Genomic DNA, 21,340 nt, shown 5'->3' with positions numbered 1-21,340 from the left:
TCTAGAGCTTGATAGACCTGAGCTTGGGTAACATTGCCCAGGCATTTGTCAAATGAAAGCATTAGCACACCTATATTTATTGGTTGCATTACATGTAAACTTTATATCCATAGGGAAAATGTGTTCATTACATCACTTATGAGCTTTAGTTCATGATATGCACACTGGAATACTTAAGAGAAAATGTACTGATATTTAAAATGCAAAAATGATAAGCGACAGGTTCAAGTGATGGAGAGATATAGCAGAGACAAGCATGGGATAGGTAAGGACAAAAAGGAGGATGGCCAGCGCGGTCCTCTGAAGTTCTGTGGACTGCTGTGCTGGGAAGGGGTCTGGGGTGGGCTCCCCTCTTCCCTGCCTAGCATCCATGCCTATCAGTCATGAACGGAAGGTTGAAATCCAGTCCTGCCCCCTCAAACTTGGGTATGGAAAGATGGTTTATAACCGTGATGTCACTTGACCTTCTCCACAAGCTTAAGAAGTCTCAACTCCCCTTCCCTCGCACTTAGAGAGGTAGCAACTGAAACTCGAGGGAGTAAACCCACATGCCCATGGCCACAAAGCCTGCAAGTGGCACAGCCTGGCCTGCAGCCTGGGTCCATGTGACATCACAGGTCGTTTTCTTTTTAAGAAGATTTTGTTCTTTGTGTAAGCCTGTGTGTGTGTATATGTGTGTATGCCACTTGTGTGTGTGCCCTTGTAGGCTAGAAGAACCTACAGGAGCTGCAGTTACAGGCAGTTGTGAACCGCCTGATGTAGGTACTAGGAACTGAACTCCGGTCCTCTGGAAGAGCAACACTCTTTCCAGTCCCCTGAAGGCTACGTTCTACCTTCTTCTCTATGGCAGGCAGCGCCAGGCAAGAACAGGCTGCAGCATACACAGGTCATGGCCTGGGGTGCTGCCCTCTGTCCTGTTGATATAGCTAGAATCCTGTCCTGAGTCACCACTGGCCAACTCCTCCCTGCCTTTGTTTACACGGTGCCTCCATGGGCCAAACCGCTCCTTTCTGGCTGCGCCCCCTTAGCACCTCAACTAAACACAAGATGGAATCAGACCCTTGTTTGCCACCTCATAGGAACTATGGTGCACTTCACAGTTTTGCAATGTTTTCCAGGCTTCTTTCCCACACTGGCCTGTGGCTCTATGATCTACACTGTCCTTTGACTACACCCTTTCATCATAACTCCGTTGACCACACAAAGACGGCACCCAGGCATCTCCACGTCTGGGGAAAGTACCAACTCTAGTCGTGGGATGTTGTCTTAGTATGTTTTCTGTTGCTATAACAAAATACCTGAGGCTGGGTAATTTATAAGGAAGAGAAGTTTATCTCAGCTCACTGCTCTGGAGATTGCAAAGTATAAAGGCATAGCGGCAGCATCTAGCCAGGACATGATAATGTGGAGGAAAGTTGAAGGGTTAGGGCACACATGAGAGACAAGCAGGAAAGTTTGGATTTACTTTCTACAGTCCATTCCCCCAAGAAGAACCTAAATCCCTGTGAATGACCTCATCACCTCAAAAAGTCCACCCTCAAAATAGTCACATGACATTAAAGTTTCTCCATGAATTTTGGAGAGGGCATCCATGTGCAAACCATAACAGTGAATGGCAAGCTTTATGAATGAATGCATGGGAGATGAACAGGGGTTGAGTTTCTCTCCTACCAGGATACCTTAAAGCTGGATCTAGGACTCTCAATCTTCAAGTGTTCACATACACACACACACACTCATTCACACACACATTCACACATGCACATTCACACACATGCACACATACACACACACACACACTCACTCACACACATTCACACACATGCATGCAGACACATCCCATGTGGGTCATGTGCATCTTCAAGTCTCTCCATTCAGGCCCTTCCATTTTCTCATGCACAGCCCCTCTGCTCTGTCTACTTTCACCCTAAACTCAGGTCTTGGCTTCCTTTTGTGTATCTAAGAACTCAGTGAAAGCTGTGCAATCCTGTTAGAGTCTGGTTCTGATTTATTATAGGGTTTTTGCTGTTGTTGTTGTTTTGTTTTTCCACTTTCCTTCCAGTAATACTGTGCCACTGCTTCTGTCCTGACCTGTGATGTAGGTGCTCCCCTCAGTCCATCTTCTGTTGCTATAACAGAATGCCACAGACTGTAGTTTATAGACAGTGAGGCTTGATTCAGCTCACTGCTCTGAGGACTGCGAAGTTCAGTCAGCTAGCTATAGCTGGTAAAGTTGTTGCTAGTGGGGACTCTGTTGAATTCAGAGGTGGTTCCGGACCTCATATGGCCACAGAACCCCCAGTTCAGGTTTCTCTGCTTGTAAAGCCACACTTCCATGATGTTAATGCCTCCCACGCCATGATGTCTGATATTTTTAATTACTTCCTCAAAGCCCCACCTTCAAGAGTCAGGTCAGGGTTCTGCCCTCTTAATGCTTCTATGAAGGTGAATGCCAACTTGACTCTTGGGTGGGCACATTCAAACAGTAAATAACGCTTTCTTCAGTCAGTACTGAAGATGAAGAGACTGCTCAGAGAGGTTCAGTCACATGCCAAGGCCACACAGCCATTGAGGAGAAGTGCTGGTTGGCAAGCTCTTAGCCTCCTCAGGATCTGCAGCGGGAGGACTCCCTTGTGCTCCCATGGTACCATGTGGAGCCCAGCTTGCATGCTAATTACAGGCCTGTGCTCACATGGGTTCCCTCCTGGGGACCACTCCCCTGGCCAAGATGGAGGAGACCATTCTTAGGTGATTCCATGTATCCAACTCTAGGCAGCATCCAAACCTGCCTTAAAGGAAAGCCAACGTGTGTTAATTCTGAGATTTGCTAGAGTTACACTATGTGGAGCCAAATTTGAAGCAAGCTCTATTAGAATATTAGATACTGACCAAGTCAGAATTTGGTCAGGACCACTCCTGGAAGTAACCTAGCTGAGTAGCCTTGAGACACATTGCGGAGGTTTATATGGACAAAACCCATAGGCCATCATACTTTCCCCATGAGGTTTTGTTATTTTTTTTAAGATCTACAACTCCCAGCACTCCAGGAAAGTTGCCTGGTCCTTGGCAGGTGGGGCTTATAGGTTAATTTTGGATCTTACATGAGCTTGGTGCTTTCTGAATGGAGGTTTCACAGACTGAGTGACAGCTATCAGGACACAAACTCACCCCCCCCCACACACACTTGAACCTTACACAACCTTACTTGTTAAAAAGAAATAAAAGCTATGACTTAAGGGGTTCACAGTTTCGAGATGTGCCCAGACTATGAATCAGTAGAAAGAGTCAAGGAGCCCCAGAGCAGGGCAGTCTTTTTTGGTGGGCAAATTCATAAGGGAAGGTGTTTCATTGTGTGACCCTTGACCTGTTGACTTCAGGCCTGTTGGCTTCACCACTAGAAGCCCCAAAAAAAGCTAGAAGCAGCAACATGGGTTTCCCTCTCTGAAAGCCTGCTCTGAGGATTTTATACCTGTGATGACTGGTTCCCTCTGCTGTGGCAGCAACCAGAAGGCCTCTCTGACCTACCCCTTCCCTCTACCTGAGCCTTTACTGGATCCTAGTGCCCTGCTAAAGAAAACCCATGCTGACCTTTACATAGCTGCTCTGCAGCTGCCTCTGCTGGGGCTTCTTGGAAGGCCTCACCATCATCACACACTGGCTGACTTCAAGCCCCAGCCTCAGCCCCAGCCCCAGCCCAGCCCCAGCCCCAGCTTTCAGCTTGGCCCCAAGTCCTTGCTTCCCTCTGGTCTTGGAGTTCTACACACCCTTAAGGCTGGACTCAGTAGTCCCTTCAGTGGACCCAGAAGGTGGCCCAAGACTCTAAACTAAATATGTGTTGCTTTTTTAAGCTGCTTTGTGAAGTTCCAGCAAAAAAAATAAGGAGCCCCTCAGTGTGAGGATGGTGGCATGAATGTTGGAGCCCCAGGCCTAAAAGACATAAGAGTCACAGCAGCTGTTGAGTGGATCCCAGAAGGGTCTAATCAGTGATTCCCAACCTCCGGGCCCTGGTCCCTTTGGGTCTCATATAGGAGATACACACACACACACACACACACACACACACACACACACACCGAGAGAGAGAGAGAGAGAGAGAGAGAGAGAGAGAGAGAGAGAGAGAGAGAGAGAGACTATGGTTCATAACAGTAAATTACAGTTATGAACTAGCAACAAGATAGTTTTATGGTGGGGATCACCACAACATGAGCTGTACTTAAAGGGTTTCAGGAAGGTTAAGAACATTTGGTCTGCTCTGTCTTTTGACAAATGAGGAAACAGAGGCCAAAGGTGGGAAAACAATGTCTTAAAAACAGTCAAGTTCAAGGCCAGGAGAGAGGAGCCTGGCCTTGGAGTTGTGTTCTGGCCTGTATGAGAACACTGAGGATATTTCATATCGGAAATGCAGTTTTATGAATATTATGAGCATCCCAGGGAGGTTCTGCGAGATTCTGGATATGGAGGAGGACTTGGTGACTGATGGAGCAGCACATCACCATGGCTGACACATGTCGAGTCTTCTTTGGATGCTCTACAAGTGGCATGTTAGCTTTGAAATTGTCTCTACATAGAGGGAACCTGAAGCACAGAGAGTTCCAGAACTTTCAAGAGGCAGGCTCAGGATTTGAACCCTTGAAACCTGGCCCCACATCTTCTCCCTTGTGTCAGATCGGTCAAGGGCTGTGGCATTCACCTGGTCAGTCTGCTTTGGCACTGTGTGGACCAGATCTATGGAGAGCTTCCCTGTCTTCTCCACTCCGTACACTCTGCTAGCTTACTATATAGCACTTCAGATAATCAGGCACCATTGCAGAGCTCCCAACAGGTGCCTGGACAGCCTCTAGATCAGCCTCTAGTCCCTGGGATAACCAAGCTCCTCTTACCTAGAATGTACTGGTCTAACAGGGCATGTCACAGGACAAGGACCCAGGCACCCACCTCACCATGACTCTAAGCACACCAGGTGGGGTCCTGGTAGGGTTGTTCCCTCCTGGGCACAGGACACTGTGATGGATAATGAATCAGAAATGGCTTTGTATCTTAGCCCACGGCAGATGTCACAGACTGTCCCTGGCTATGGAAGCTAATAATGGAGAAGTAGTGGTGGTGGTGGCCATTGTCCAAGTGAGAGGTCCACTAGGTGAGGTGTTTATGGCTGACCTAGGAGTTTCACTCACTCACTCACTCATTCACTCACTCACTCACTCACTCACTCACTCACTCACTCACTCAACACTTAGTCATCCATGCATACTAGATGGATGCCAAGCCTGGTGATGAAGCTTGAGATCGAGACATAAACAGATAAAACTCTGTCCCCAAGGAGTTTTCAGCCTCATGAAAGAGACAGATAATTAACAAGATAAGCATGGTGAACAAGACAGGTTGGGATGTGATAAGCTCTGTGGAATAAACCATGGCAGGACAGAAGGATGGGCTGGTCAGGGGGAAGCTTCCTAGGGAGGGCTTCTCCTGCCTGGAGCCCAGAAAGTCAGCAGGAGAGGGCCTCAGGACTCTGCGCCATGAGGATGCGAATGTCTGCTGGAAACACGGTATTGTGTGGGAAGCAGAAGACACAGACCCGAAGGACCTGACTCCCCACCCAAGATGAGGCCAAGGAGACACTAGAGGGTCATGCAGGGGACTCTGTGCCAGTGGAGAGGCAGGAAAGGGTGCCTCCTGGAAGCCTCGTGGGTGGAAGAATGAGGTGCTTCTGACTTAGGCTCACTCACTTCTGTCAGATTTGGAAGTTGCTTATGCATTTTTACAGGCCTCCAGGGGTCCATACCGACTCACTCCAGCTGAGTGGCCCTGAGACTCTCCCCACTGGGGATGGAACTCGGAGAGGCTTCCTGGAAGAGGTGGCCTGGCAGTAGGAGCCATGGTGCTAATCAGAGATAGACTAGGCACAGCACTACCAAAATGTACCTCTGATGGAGCAGTTCATGGTGCCAGAACCTTGGGCCCCCCACATCCGGCCTCCCCTAGCTCTACATTCCTCCCTCTAACCTGCTTCTCAAAGAGGAGGAAGAGGAGGAAGAGGAAGGCGGGGTGGGGGGCAGTGTGGCGCTGATGGATATGCGAGGCTGGGCTGTGCAGCCCAGCACTGTCATCACTCTGTCCCTCTGTATGCCGGAACCTGACACCCTGACCACTGAGGCATAAAAAACAGAGAATTGGAAGGCTCAGCCTGTCAGGCTGGGAGTGGCCCCAGGAGAGGCCTGAGCAGGAGTGTGTGTGTGTGTGTGTGTGTGTGTGTGTGTACGCTCTGCCTGTGCTTGCCTATGAGGTGGGAGGAGGACTAGTCTCTTCCAAAGCCTCTTGCTTTTTGACCTTTGTGCATTCCCTTTAGGGGGATCATGGAGTCATGCTTTGCCACAGGTCGTCTCTCAGGACCATGTAGCTCCTGTCATCTCCAGCAGGAGAGGGCCTGACTTGGGGTTTCAGAAAACCATTCAGTGCCCCACTGGCTTCCCATGCCCTGCTCCGAAGCCTCTGCTAGACACACCAGGCTCTCAGACACTCAGTGTGGAGGCTGGAGAACCCAGTGTGCCCTGGGAGGGAGGAGGAAATAGACAGACAAGCCTGCTGCTACAAGAGTGTGGGGACAGGAATTGAAGCTGTGTCCTCCCTCGCCTAGCTGGCAGACAAGAGACGCCCTCAGGGCTACTGCAAACCCAGGGAACAGCCAGGCGTGGGTGCCCAGCTCTTGAGGTTTGCTGAATCTGAGTGCCTTGTCCTCTGGTCCCACCCTACCCTCTTTCCACCCATGCGCAGCTCACAATGCCTGTCTGAGCATGCGCACAACCATAAACAAATGTCTCCTGCCCTGGAAGCACCTGGAAGACCCCAGCCCAGTCCCTCTTCTGTATTTCATAAGCAGTTAGCCTGTCCCTTCATGTCAGCAGGGTGCTATCTGCATCGTCCAGACACACAGGGTGGCCCTGTGTCTCATGTCCCTGTCCAGCTGCCTGCGCTCAGCCCAGTCACTCTGAATTCATAGCGCAGAGGGTCCACACTAGAGCTGAGGTCGTGGGGAATGGAACCAACCACACCAGTGTCCCTTAAGAGCCTCAGTCAGAGTCAACAGCCCAGCAGGCTAGGACTGAACTTAGGCAGGTGTGCCAAGTGAGACTTCGCCCTGCCCAGGACGACTCTTTGACTTCCATTCCCACGTATCCGAAGTGTGCTGGGGTGACATAGACGCTCACTACATGAGGGCCCTAGTGTGCTATAATTGGTTACCAAAAGTACCTGAAGCTCACGGAGGAGCCAAGCACCTTCAATAGTCAGTACTTAAGCTGGCTTGAACTCACAGACTTTTCTGAACCTGATTTTACATTTGTTTCCTGTTTGTCTCTCTTCCCACCTCCTGCAGGGAGTGAATTTTCTGGAAGCCCCTACAGCCACCCTCAGTATTCTTCCTACAATGATTCATGGAGGTTCCCCAACCCAGGACTGCTTGGTGAGTACTGTCCTATGGGGTCCCTAGGTCCTTGGATGAGGTCCTTGGATGACCTACTTGACCTCCTCATGGGGCCAGGGTTCTCCCTGTTATGGTGGTCGTAGGGCAGTTAAACATGCCACTGCAGCTCAAGGGGGTGGGGAAGTGAGGAAGAAAGGGAGGTAGGGAAAGTGCTTGCCCATGAGTAACTAATAGTTCTTAAGAACCATTAAATATAATGCAAATCCCTAAATAAGAGGCACTGAAAATACAAACTTGGATTGATTGGTGCTGGCTGCCTGGAAAACTGTCTTGCTAAGGGCTCTGAGGCCCAGTGATTGATTAATGATGTCTGCTATGGGCACAACTGGTGCCAGCTCTATTAGAAACCAGCTGCCCTGTGGCTTGCCAAGGCATGCTGTGTAGGGCTCAGCTGGTGCCTAACCTTTATCCAAGACTCAAATTGGCAGAATCCATGGCTGGAACATTCTGGTCTGTGAATATCATCAGTACATTTGTACATAGACAGACAGACAGACAAAAAACAGACAGACAGACAGACAGACACACACACACACACACACACAGAGAGAGAGAGAGAGAGAGAGAGAGAGAGAGAGAGAGAGAGAGAGAGAGAGTAAGCAGGACTAACTTTGTCCTCCAAGGTTCAAGCAAAGAGTCCTCTGTTTTGTTAGCCTAGACCTACATGAAACCAGCAGGTGAGTATCCACCAAAGTTGAAGTAACTTGAAACAGAGGTCCCCCTTAGCAGATGGAACCAGCCAATCCGCTTCAGGTTACAATCACTCATCCGTGTTGCTGAGCCTGTTTTATGGTGGGCACAGACATGACCATATGACTCTGAAGCCCTAAGAGTGGGGGAATGGTTGAGACTGCTCTGGCCTACCTGTCTACATTAGCAAGCCCTCCTTCAGCCTGCTTGTGCCTTGGATCCTTAATTATTGCCAAACCCTAGGCCCGTGAAGTTGCAGCCTTGATTCCTTCCCCTGTCTGGTTTGATTAAGACAGACACATTGCTGGGCATGGGATATGGTCTTGGGACCCCGGCCTACTCCAGGTCTTCTAGTGTGTCATGCTCAACTGTGAATGAAATAGGAGCACCTGCAATTGATGTAAGGGGAGTTCCAGTCTGCCTTGCATGAGACTCTGGTTAGCTCTGGTTTCCCTCCAACTGAGTCCTGGTCCCGGTTCTACAGCGAGACTCACAGGGAGTGTGTCTCAGGGGAGGTCTGGAGCCTGTGGCAGTGGCTTTCTAAGGCCACACAACCCAGGGCTTCCACACATGAGTTCACGGCCTAGGGAACACAAGAAGGGCAGAAATCCAGCCCACGGGTGGCACAAAGCCCTGCCAAGAGGAGTTACCATTTTGTGCTTTTCACAAGACATCCCAGAGATTAGCAGTGACAGTCACTTCTGGGGATTTAAGGGGCACAGCAGCGGGAATGAAACAGCCCAGGAGTAGTATAGGAGTTGGGGTAGTTGTGGATTATGCACAAATGAGGGACTCTGAACAAGGCTGGGATGCTGGGAACAGATTGCAGGGCGTATCCAATGGGGCGGGGTGGGCACCTGAGGCTTTTCTGCTCAAGTCTGAATAAACGCCAGTGCCCAGCCCAGTGACCTCGTGGCTGGGGACGAGGAGCCTGGAGCAGGTGTAACTGTGCTAGGAGCTGAGGCCTTTCAGGAGGACTAGAGAAAGGGGAAGAAGCAGGATCAAAACTCTGATTATCTACAGTTGTACTATGAAGCATGAGTTCTAATATTTCTTAATAATAAAAGCCCAGAGTCAGATATTAGGGGGTGAGAGCTGGAAGATCAGAGAAGCAGAGCAGACAGCCACTAGAGCTTTCACCTCTACGATATCCTCAGATGAAAAGAGACTGAGTTCTGTCTCCTCCTGCCTATATTCCTCTCTCTGCCCAGCCATACCACTTCCTATCTGTCTGTGCAGACCTCCAAACCTCTATGGCTAGCTAGTGGCTAGCTCTGCCCTCTGATCTTCAGGCAAGTGTTATTTGTTAGAGTATAAACAAGAAGCCACTACAGTACTAGGCACTGGGGAAATGCTTTACATGTCATCTCATTTTATCCCTTCAAAAGCCCTATGGGAGCCATCCTAATTTAGCTAAGATACAACGAAGAAGCAGAGACCAGAAGGGCAGACTCATCCACCCCAGGTCACACATGGACAGGTGTCAGACCAGGTGTGACCTTGACTCCACAGCCTGTGTCCTTAGGCAGTGTGTGATGGTGCTTTCTCGAGCTCCCTAACTAATTCAGGCTGGACAGCGGTAGCTGGAAGGAGACCTTAGGCCTCGGGGGAGAAACTGAGAGTCCTCAATACTCCTCATCAGTGTGTGATGAGGACAGCAGGCTGGTTTGGAGAGCCAGATTAATGGCTTATAATTGCAAACCACAGAATCCACTCTGGCTAACTTAAACAGAGACATATTTAGTAAAGGACATCAGAGGTTCCTAGAATCTCCAGGCAGACTCAATAGATGGGCACGGGACAGAAGCCAGGAACACAACCAGTTGCCCTGCAGGGCTGCTCTGCTGTAAGCACCCACATTGCTGCCAGCTGGCACCCACCGATTATGCCACGGTGCAGCTTTCCCTAGGGACCCGACAGCGTGGGAAGCCATTCCCTGCCACCATTCAGGCATGGAGGCCTCTGACACCTGTTCTTCCTGGTGAATGGAGTCCCCCATCCCACTTCCTTAACTTCCTTCCCTATCAATGGCAACAAAAGAGAGCCTAATAGACAGCTCTCAGGTAAAATACCTGAACTCCAGCAGCAGGGAAGCTGGGACAATGAGTCGGAGGCCGGCTTATGCCAAGGGAAAGTGTCAACACAGAAGGAGTATAAATCATGTGGGGCCCACAAACCTGAGACATGGCTCGAGTCCATAACCTGGATCCGTCACCAGCTGTCACCATGACCTAGGCCTCAGTTGGCTCAGGAATAAAATGAGGATGGTTACCATGGTAGCCTCTCACACCGCACTGTGCATGAAGCTCTTGAGGCATGGTACTCTGAATCCATAGGGATCCTGCTTGCATGTAGATGAAGACACTGGCTCACCTGACCACAACCTTGCAAATAGCTCCAGTCTGCTCCCATGCTCCCATCATATGGGCCTGCCACAGACTTCAGTGGTTCAGCCTAGGAAGACTCAGTCTGGTGATTTTTCTGATTAGGGGTGAAGGAGGCTAGGAATGCCGTGACCTGCCCTGTGTTTCCTCAGACTCAGGTGAGCTCCTGAAAACATACATCACAGCTCATGCTTCTCACTCAGATACAGCCTTGCACAGGGCCCTCAGATACCCCAGCTGGCCTGGCTGAAGCCTCCTTTACCATCACAGAGTGAGGACTGACAGCTATCCTCAGCACCTCATCCTGTGGGTTCCCCCATCCTCTGGGTTCCCCAGGCTGGGGCTGGCAGAGGCAAGCAGGCTGGCAGCAGAAAAGCAAGCCATGGTCAATTAGGATTAGAATAGGGGCACCTGTGGCCACTGTGAAGGGATTAGGGAGGGAACCAGCCCTGAGCCAGCCCGGAATGACTATGTCAAGAGGTAAATTGATGATAATGTGAATTAGAGAGGGGGAAAAAATGACAGTAAGGACAAGTTTATTCTAGATGGAGGGCTAATGGGTGCCAAGAAGACAGTGTGTGTGAGGTGATGTTTTCATTTCTGTGGTAAATCAAACACTCAGCCAAGGCTACCACCGAGGCTGGCTAAGCTCTGAGGGGTGAACAGACTGTGGAAAACCTCACTATAGGGTTTCCAGAAAGGTCTTTCCTCTACTTCTTGCCACTTGTAGACCCTTTGTGAGGACAGACCCCATGATTTTCATATTCTTGTGCAACCTCCAGACCTGCAGGAATCAACCCCACCCCCAGCCTCTCACAGAGGAAAGAGGGCTGGAGTGGGGAGGTGGCCTTGAAGGCCACAGGGGAATGTCTTTGGGGAGTCTAGGGTGTGGGATGCTTGCCTGGGCCTTCTGGAACTATCACCTCCTGAGGCAACACTATCCTGAGTCAGGGGCAAGAGTGGACCAGCCTATGAGGCTGGGCCCCAGATGCTAGAGTGCCCTCCTACCCTACTGCATGCTAGCCATATATGGCTTTGGCAAGTGTCCTCGTCCACACAACAAGGACACCCATAGCCCCTACCTGATAAGAGTTAGTGGGTGTAAGTTCTTAAGAGGAAGTGACCATTCCCACAGCACTGTCACAGCCTCATTTCAAGGTGTCCTCACATTTGCCTCACGGTAACCCCTGCTTAAAGATGAACTGAGGCTCGGGGAGCAAAGCCACCTGGTCAAGGCCTTTTACTGAGACAAGGTTGGGCCCATGAAGAAAACCCCAAGCTCAGCACCCAGTTAGGGTATCTGGGAGAACGGTCAGGATTGGTTTGGCTTTGAGTAAGACTCCAGAACAAATCCTAGCCCATTCCTCTGGGAATTCAGCTCAGTAGACCTACCCCATCAAGACTGTCTGATAGGGCCCCAACTTCTGTCTGCTGCAATGAGCCCCTCTAGTGTTAATTTGAACTGTGTTATGGTGGATGAACCCTCTTCCCATGGACACACATCCTGGGTTCAAGGCCAGGTGCCAGCACTGAGGGTCTTTGTGATGTGAGTGGGTTTTTATTTTACTGAACATCCAGCTCCTCAATCTGTAGGATTTGAGGCTCTGGCCTCTGTGGCTCTGAGAATTCAGCCAGGCCCCTGTACCCCCCAGTTCCCCAGGTCCCTGAGGACCTTAGTGAATGTGTCCAAAAGGCAGGAAACAGTCCAGAGGCATGAGAGGAACCCAGGGAGAACTCTGTCCTGAGGTCACAGGACGGGCCCTTATCCCACTCACACTGCTAATGATGCCCCATGCCCACCCACGCCTAAGCCCAGAGCAACCCCACTATCTGTCAGCGGCCGCCAGACCTTGCCCAAAAAGCCCAGCTTCCCAGGACACAAACTCCTTTTCAATTTTTTTTTTCCCAAGACAAAGTTCTCAGTATGAAGACTGGCCCCCTACTCTTGGCAATCTTCATGCCCCAGGTCCCCAAGCCCTTACTCATACATGTGAGCCAACATGCCTGGGCCAGGTTCCTCTTAACTCTACACTGAGCCATGCTGAGGCAGTGGCTGCCCACTGTTGCTCACCCTGCAGCCAATGAGACCAGGAAGGGAGTAAGTGAACTAGTGGATGGTCGAGCAGGGCAGCCAAGGGTTTCTCCTTTCCTGCTTGTTCACACAGGACCATTGTTCCTTCATACCAGAATCCTCACTGAGCAAAGCTGCAAACTCGGGGCAAATGCCAAAAAGGCCAGAGCCCAGCCCTTGCCTGCTTAGGATTCTCTGCCCTGGGATAGGGGAAATGCACAAAGGAGAGAGGTGGTCACACCTTGTTGCTCAACTGTGAAAGAAAGTGAACCCATGCGAGGTCTTCCCCGAGGAGGAAGGCAGGGCCCTAGGACTTGAGGAAGGCCTAGGCATGAAAGGGTAAGAACACAGGCTGGGAATTCCAGGCAGGAGGCCCGAGTCTTACAAAGTGAGGTCACTGGCCCTGCCTGCTACATTGAATGAGATGGCCCATGTAGATGACAGTGTCAGGCACAAACTTTGGGTTTGGTATGGAGTACGGCCAGTGAGCCATTTTTACACAAGACCAGACATTAAGTATTTTAGGCTTTATGATCCACAGGGACAACACCCACTTCTCAATAACATGAAAGCAGCCAGAAGCACACAAAAGGAAGGGGAAATCACACGCAGCAGTCAGGGTGGAAACCAGAGGCTTCAGTCTGCATACAGCTCTGGGCAGTGCTGATCGGACTGGCCGTTCAGGAAAAAGATCTTAGGGAGAGTGGACAGTGGCCTGACCTGGATGAGAGGACAAAAGGGACAGAGGTGGGGAGACCTGTGGACAGGGGACCCCAGTTTTGACCTCAGTGGTCTCTTGTCTCTTCCAGGCTCCCCATACTATTACAGTGCTGCAGCCCGAGGAGCCGCGCCGCCTGCTGCAGCTACCGCCTATGACCGTCACTGACCTTCAGCCACGTGGGCACCAATTCTTACAACGCATATCAATCCCCGAGACAGACAGAGAGGCCCAACAATTCCCTCTCCCACCCCATCCCACACACACTTGAAGCATCCTCCCTCCATTTTTCCCCGCCTGATCCAGGTAGGGCTGTTGGACTTCTGGATTCTTATCCATTTCAAGAGTCAATTGACCAGCTTCTCCCAGTGGTGAGAGGGTCTCAGCTGTTCTGAAGACCACTGCAGCCAAGCCCGGCCTGCCAGTCCTCCTGACTGTCTGACCATCTGTGGGTCTCAACCACAGCAGGTCTGGAAAGGAGAGCTAGCTTTCGTTGTTTCACAGCACCCATGTAAATACCTTCTTGCTTCTCTGTGGGCCTGAGGGTCTAACAGAGCAGATTACCCAACCCACAGTGCATCATAGGACATCGTCCACCTCCCACGGAACACTCCTCTCTGCCCCGGTGCCCCGCCAGGTATCTCAAAGCTGTCTTTGAAACTGACAGTGCCCACCTTGAGGATGCCTGGCCTCTAGTTCACCCCAGTTCTCTAATATCTACAAGGCTCACTGGTGGTCATGCTGCAAGCTTCCCCTGAGGTTCCTCCCAAGGGGGATACACTTCGGGGAGACACCATAGCCTCTTGCCTCCATTTCCACGGAGCCACTGCAGTGTCAACAGTCCTTTTCTTAGTCAAGGGACTCCAAGAGAACTGTCTGGAACAGCTGCTGTCCTAAAGTAAGAGGTCATCATCCAAGTGCTGATGGAATTGCAACTCTGAATGCTATCTGGATCAAGATCGTTGGACCCAGGCCAGGGAAGGGTCTGAGGCTCCCTTGATCCTCCCGGCCCCTGGAAACATCAAACTGGGTATGTTTTCTAAGGCATGCCTAAGCTCAAATCATGTTGTGCATCAGCCATGGGCACTTCACAGCTGTCCTTCTGGAACCACAATTGGATTCTGGGCAAGCCTGTCCCAGCCATAGAGACAGTGGCTAACAGAAAGGACCGATGCCTATACTAAGGACCAGCACACTCTGCAGGCATCAGCCAGGACCCCAGCTTCCTCTCGAGCAGCCCTGCCACCCTTGGGGAGCACAGAGTGTGGTGGGCATGGAGGTGCTGGCAGGGTGGCAGGTGCCCGACTTACACCCACAGGCCAAATTGCTAATACAAGGTGTTGAGATGGAGCTCACTGTGGGAAAGGCAGAGGAATATGTAAGGGACAGAAAGGGCTGGGGGAGGGACAGGGAAGCAATGGGTTTGAGTCTGGGGTGCCCAGTGATACAATTTATTGATCTGGAACCTCTATTCTCAACACAGTCCCTCTTGCCAACTCAGAATACCAGAGGAGAACCGCCATCTAAACTGAGGCTGAACATAACAAGCTTTGTGGGACCTCAGACCCCATACCTCTTCCAGCCTCTGCCGGGCTGGCAGCTGGCTTACCTCACTATTTTTCCTTCTCTCCCTTCCTCCCAGGGAGCTGAGGCAGTGATAGAGTCATCTGGGTCAGGCCCTCACTTTTGAGCGAGCATATGGGATCTTGCTAATGTCCTGATTAAGTGTAAAACAGGAATGGGAACCAAGAAGCCTCAAAAAGATCTTGTTTAGTTCTGAGAGGATACTGAGGCCCAGCTTAGGGAAGCCCGGAACCAGACAGCAAGACCAAACAGACGCCCCGAGTGTTTTGTGTATCAATTCCTCCCACAGGCTAGTGAGACAGAAGAAGAGTTGAGGTTCAGTAAAGTGGAGTGTCCCTGCTGACTGGCAGAGGCGGGACTGGGACTGAGGCCCCTTCCCACCCATGGTGATGGCTGTCACTTCCATCTACCTGTCTCTTGTGCCTGGAAGAGAAGGTGGCGGTGAAGACGGTAGGAGGTAACATTTGCCCCAGTTCTCCAGGTCAGGCTTCCAAACTGGTAGAACTGCCAAGGATCCCTGTCACCAGGCCAGAGGCAAGGCACGTGGCTGGGAAAGCAGGCTTAGTGACTTGCATTCAACCTCCACTTGTCAGCTGCGGTAGGAGAAGGCTCCGTCCCCATTGCTTCTCTGTCCCATGCCACGGCTTGTCTTATAGCGATGCTCGCCCTATGCTCCCCATGGTTCCAGCTGCAAGACAGCAGCCTCCTTCCCTGTACCAGCCTTCAGTGCGCACACCTTCCTCCCTCAGCAAAGCCACAGTGGCTCCCTCCCCGCCACCTGATCTTGCCCATATAAGCAGCTTGGTCCGTGTGTCTTTCCTCTCTCACCTGAGCTGCTGCTGGGCCTCAGCTTGGAGTCCGTATTTATTAGACAACCCCATGGTTCCTGGGATGCCAGGCAGGAGCACAAGGACCCACAGGCACAATGGCTGCTCACGCACACTGCTCTCGCCAGCTCCTGGAGATGCGGATGTATGTGGGTGTTCTCGCATTTGCACACCTGCTTTCTCCAGCTAGCACTCTCATTCTGCAGATGCACATGCCAGAGAACTCAAAACGGAGTCTGGGGCTTCACCAGTACCGTAGCAGAAGGCCTGGCTATTCATTCCTCCAGGGACCTTCGGTCCTGTTTGAACTTCGTGAAAACAGATCTTTTCACACTGTCTAGCTCCATCACAAGAACCTGTGATGCTCCAACAATCCCTTAGCTAAGGCACCTGCTTAGAGATTGTGCCTTCATAACCAGCACCGTACAGTGCTATGCCATGTTCCACCATCCCATGGGGCAAAGATCCCAACACCCGAGGCTCACTGTGAAGATAAGGATGAAGCGAATCCTCAGATCTCTGAGCCACAATCTTTGCCCACAGAGTTGATCTCCCATCATGAAATGTATGACTTGAAGACACCCACCCCTTAACCCTTCATAAATCCCCAGATACACAATGAGGGAAGAAAGAACAGAGCCCAAAAGCTGGTCCAGTCACAGGAAGGGTCTGGGGACAGGTGGAGTGACACTTTCAACCTTTACCTGAATTCACATGAACGCTTACGAGTGTTCACATGGACCCTTGCCCTGCTGAACCCTGAGGCTCCCAAGACAGTGTGTGCAAGCCCATGCCACAATCCCTGGCAGGGCCTAGATGCAAACCTGCTCTGGCTCACAGAGCACAAGGCAGCAATCCCATGAGCCATCTCCTTTCTCTTTTTTCTGCCCTTTCTACTCTAGGATAAACTGACAGTTTGCAAGGGTGCCTGGCTAGAGCTTAGTTAGGCTATACAGATGCCAGTATCTGAGGCCAGCCAGGTGGTTTGAATCCACCTCCCTGGACAGGGTACAAAACAGCAGGGTGTGATGCATCCCCAGGTATTTAGAGCATGATTGGCATCTCAATAGTGAAAATACTGTTAGCCAAAAGAAAGAGGGGTCTATGGGCTGAACCGAGCCCATCATCCACCGATTTGTGAGCCACCGTCTGTTTTCTCTCTCTCTCCTCATCCTTTCATTAACGTTTGGAGAAGATGGGAGGGAGATAAGAGATGTGCAAACTGTTTAGATTTTGGAACTGGTGGTGAGGCGAAAGGATGTACGTGGTGCATATGAGGGGAGCTGTTGGTTTTCTACGTATGGAGCCCCAGATGTGGCCACAGGGCATTGAGGGGTGAAATCCCTTAATGAGTCAGGCTTCAGAGTAGCTGCTGTGCCTTTGGCAGCCTTAGCTCCATCCACCCCCTTGTAGATGACATTTCAGCTAGAATTTATCTCCAAGTCATGGAGAGCAAATCTTAAAAATAAACCGAGCACTCCCAAACAAATACAAGGAACAAGCAGCGTAGCAAAGGCAGTTTCCCGAGAGACCCCCTGCACAGGCCAGGCCAGGCCAGGCTAGTATAGGCGGACCCCATAAGTCTCTGAGTTAGACCAGCTCCATGGTGGCCCTGGCCTTGTCACCCATCTGGAGTCTGCCTGTGATGGTTTCTAGGCACACAGTGGCGTACCTGGGTAAATTTATTCCTTTAGTTCTTCAGCCTCCAAGAGGTCCAAGGCATGTGCACTTGCCTTGGAAGCAAAATGCATGACTGGAGACTTGGACAGTCAGGCCATGACATCTTGCCTTCACTCTGCCCTACCCACCAGTGGCCCCTTCAGCCCCTTGGCCCTTATTGTCCCTAGACCTCAAGATTCCTTTTTGTATATTCATGAGGGAGCCATGGAGTTGAACCACACTTCCCTGCTGTCAACTAAGGCTGTTCCTACAGTGGCCAGGTCCCCAAGGGCCATCTGTAGAGCACAGAGTGAGTCCCTTGCACCAGGGCTGTTCCGATGCAGGTGCAGCCTCTCCACAGTGAGCTGCATGCTGGGAGCAGCAGGCTCATCTTTCTTTGTCTTTGGGAATTCCTCAGCAATGAGGCCTAATTCCCGGACACTTCCAGGACCAGCAGGGAACTCCTACCTGATCATTGCCACTCATAGGTGTCAATCCAGAAGTTCCTCTTAGCTCATCTCCAGATGAAGCTGAACACAGCTACCCTTTAGTACCTCTAGATTCTTCTGTCCACACCTTAGTCGCCTGAGCATCACCAAGCTGTTGTTTCTGTCCTCACTGTGGGAATGGCATGGCGTGTTGGTGACCTCTCAGTGGGATCAGGCTCAGCCTGGACAGTGTTGAGCATGAACCAGAGAGGGGAGCAAGGAGAACAAATGAAAGATTAGGGACTTGGCAGTTCTGTGCCCTTCACTGACTCTAAGACCTGACTTTAGGAGACCAACCTGTAGTCTCGCTTGCCCCTTCCTGGTTCTCTCATCTGCTAAGTTGCACATGGGGGGTATGGTTCCCCCAAACTAGCATGCACTCAGCACATCCCTCCATCCCTCGTCTTCTCCAAAAGCACCATTGGAAACATGGGATGATGGGTTTTTGATTTACAAAGGGTGCATTTCACTTAGAGTGGAACAGAAAAGAAACCATTTAATGACCCTCTTGTTTCCAAGCATGAATACATTTTAATGAAACTATTTTATTGTATTTGAGGAAATGGAGAGTTGAACATTCCAACCAATCAATAACCAATTAATTGCTACAGAGTTGAAAAGAAAATAAACCCCAAATCTATTTTAAACATCCTGAAAAACTCAGAGCCTCATAGTCAGGCCTTCCTCTCCATACCATGTGCACAAGTGCATGGACAGGTGAATTCACTCATGCACACACACACTCACACACACACTCACACACTCACACACACACACTCACACACACAGTCATACACAAACACACACACAGTCACACACGCTCTCACACACTCACACACACTCATACACCTGTGTATCATACACACACACACACACACTCTCTCTCTCTCTCTCTCTCTCTCTCTCTCTCTCTCTCTCTCTCTCTAATACTAAGACAGGAAACTCAGAATTTCTCTGTCTCCGGATGCCAGTTCTTGCCATCTCTTTGCCTTTGGTCACAGAAGGTGAGCAGAACAAGCTGCAGCCTGTCCTTGGGCTCGGAGAGGGACAGAGCTGGCCCCCAGGCTGAAGCCACGAGCACAGTGTGGGTGGTGAAGGCCTGCTGTTGCCAGCATGCTTCTTTTCTACCTGGCTACAGGGTCACCCCCACAGAGGGCACGGGGTGGAATTTTGAACCCTGCTGGACAATGTTGCCCTGATTTGTCACCCTCTAGTGGCCTCCGGACATTGAGTATTTGTAGGAATGCAGATGACATTCCGATGGAACTCTGCCAGAAAGACATGTGGGTTTTGCTTCTCATTCTTTTTAGATGGTTAACACTGTCCTAGGGACTGGCCCAGCATCAAAGAAATGCATATCTACTGTATCCGCCAAAGTTTGTGATGCCTGCATAGATGCTTGTTAAAAAAAATATACAAAAAAAAACCAACAAAAAAATTAAATAAAACCACACAATTGAATTGCCTTTGAAAGTGGGAGATGACCTGTCTCCAACAGATTGAGAAACAAAAAGCTTCTTAAAAGTGTGTATGTTTTATATTCTTTTTTTCTAGTAGAACTGACTTGAAATATTGGTGGGTTTTTTTCTTAGTGATGTGTGTTGCTTTTGTGTGTGATAATATTTGAATGTAATTACAGCAGTGCCAATTTGCCAAAGATGTTGGACATATTTTTCTTTTGTTGGGGGAAGGGTGGGGCTTTGGGTGGGATTTGGGAGGACACTGGGATGGGAATACTGGTTTAATTTTTTCTAAACTTTTTTTCTCGTCAAACCTGGGATTTGTGATTTTATTTTAAGTTAAATGGTTGACTGCAACACCTTTATTTTAAATTAGCTGGAGAAACATGCAATAAGGTTGGCGTAGTTTCAATATCTGTGTATTTTCATGAGTGATTGTTCCTTGTGAAGAATTGATTTTATGTAACCTTTATGTGAGATAATTATTTGTAAATATTTGCCATAATTTTATTGGTTCCTAAAATAAAAGTAATTTTTTAAGTTCAGAAAAAGGATTTGATTGTATTTGTTTTTACTAGTCCATACATGATCTCTGACAACTTCGACTAAGTCACCTGAAGTGGTGAACAACTTCATGGCTCAGGGTTAAATTGGGGTCAAAAAAATTTAGACAGTGTATAAGACTGCATATGTGACAGAAAGAGCAGACACTACACTTGAATGGACCCCAGGCCAGTTAACTAAGTTCATAATGGGTGACATTTCACACACACACACACACACACACTCACACACACAACACATAGTCACACACATTTATAGACACACATACACTTACACTCTTACACATACAACACTCACATACTCTCACTCTCTCACACATACAACACATACTCACACTCTCACACACACATACACTCGTACACACACTCACACACACACACACTCATACTCTCTCACACAGACATACTCACATATTCACTCTCACACACATACTCACATGTTCACACATTTACACACACTTACAGACACACACATACTCCCACACTCACACACATGTATTCACTGTGTCATTGGCATGGGGATCTTCAATACTAAACTCTTTTAACCCAACTTTTTCAACTCAGAAATAACCGGACTACCCACATCATTCATTCCATCTGTTCGTTCACTGAACAATTGATTGACCATCTATTATATCCCTTTTACATCAGGAAACAGAGCAATCAAGAGCCCTGCTCACAACAGACTCATAACCTAGTAGCTTGGGAGCATTGAGTTAATAAGGCTAAATAACTGAGCTAGTGGTGTGTGCCCACACCAATGCTTTTAACCTAAACCCAGCCCGAGCCTCCTGGAACCTGAAGTGTCTGGGTACTAACAGCTCAGAAGGCATTCACACCAGAATACTTCATCCCTTGTCTCCAAAGCATAGCGCTGACTGACCTGAGCCTGGTTACTAGGCTCTTCAGTCCTGGGAGGGAAACCCTGTCCCTGGGCCCTTAGAACTGAGCAGCCAGGCTGCATGGGAGCCAGAGGTAGCTTTTTTTTTTTTTTCCATCAGGGGCAGGGCAGCTGTGGCCCTGAGCCTTGCCCCTGCCGGGCTATGTCAGTCTGCAAGGGCAGGCAGGGACTGCTGTGCCCCTTGGCACAGTGTGTGCAACTCAGTAATTGCCAGAGATGGAGTGGGTGAGTGACCACGTGGGGGCTATGGACTGCGACTCATTCATATTTAATAAAGCTGGCTGCATGGCCTCCATTCATTTTTGCAATGGATGGTGACGACGAAGATGATTCCTCAGGGAAGGGAGAAGGGGGGTGAGCATGGAAGAGTCTAGCTCTTCTTCCATCCCAAGCCTCTGGCTCAGAGCACCAACTTTAGAGAGAAGTGTTTGGGGGTAGGTAACACAGGGAGGGAACCACCAGGGCGCATGCTTCAGTTTCCCTGGGGACAGAAGCCTTGCATCTGCTGTCTG

At 49.9% G+C, this 21,340-nt stretch overlaps 1 protein-coding gene across 2 annotated transcripts in view; it reads left to right on the top strand.

Moving 5' to 3' along the window:
- The window catches only part of Pax5 (paired box 5), a 178,385-nt gene extending 158,476 nt beyond the window's left edge, over positions 1–19,909 (top strand). For both annotated transcript variants that reach the window (XM_051187702.1, XM_051187703.1), the window contains exons 9-10: positions 7,376–7,462; positions 13,438–19,909. In XM_051187702.1, the coding sequence (XP_051043659.1) occupies positions 7,376–7,462; positions 13,438–13,514 (164 nt within the window). In that variant the 3' untranslated portion in view covers positions 13,515–19,909. The remainder of the gene's footprint in view (positions 1–7,375; positions 7,463–13,437) is intronic.
- The last annotated feature ends 1,431 nt before the right edge of the window (positions 19,910–21,340 follow it).

This window comes from Phodopus roborovskii, unplaced genomic scaffold (genome assembly GCF_943737965.1).
Source record: "Phodopus roborovskii unplaced genomic scaffold, PHOROB, whole genome shotgun sequence".
Classification (NCBI taxonomy): domain Eukaryota; kingdom Metazoa; phylum Chordata; class Mammalia; order Rodentia; family Cricetidae; genus Phodopus; species Phodopus roborovskii.
This window is presented reverse-complemented; position numbering and strand designations above follow the sequence as displayed.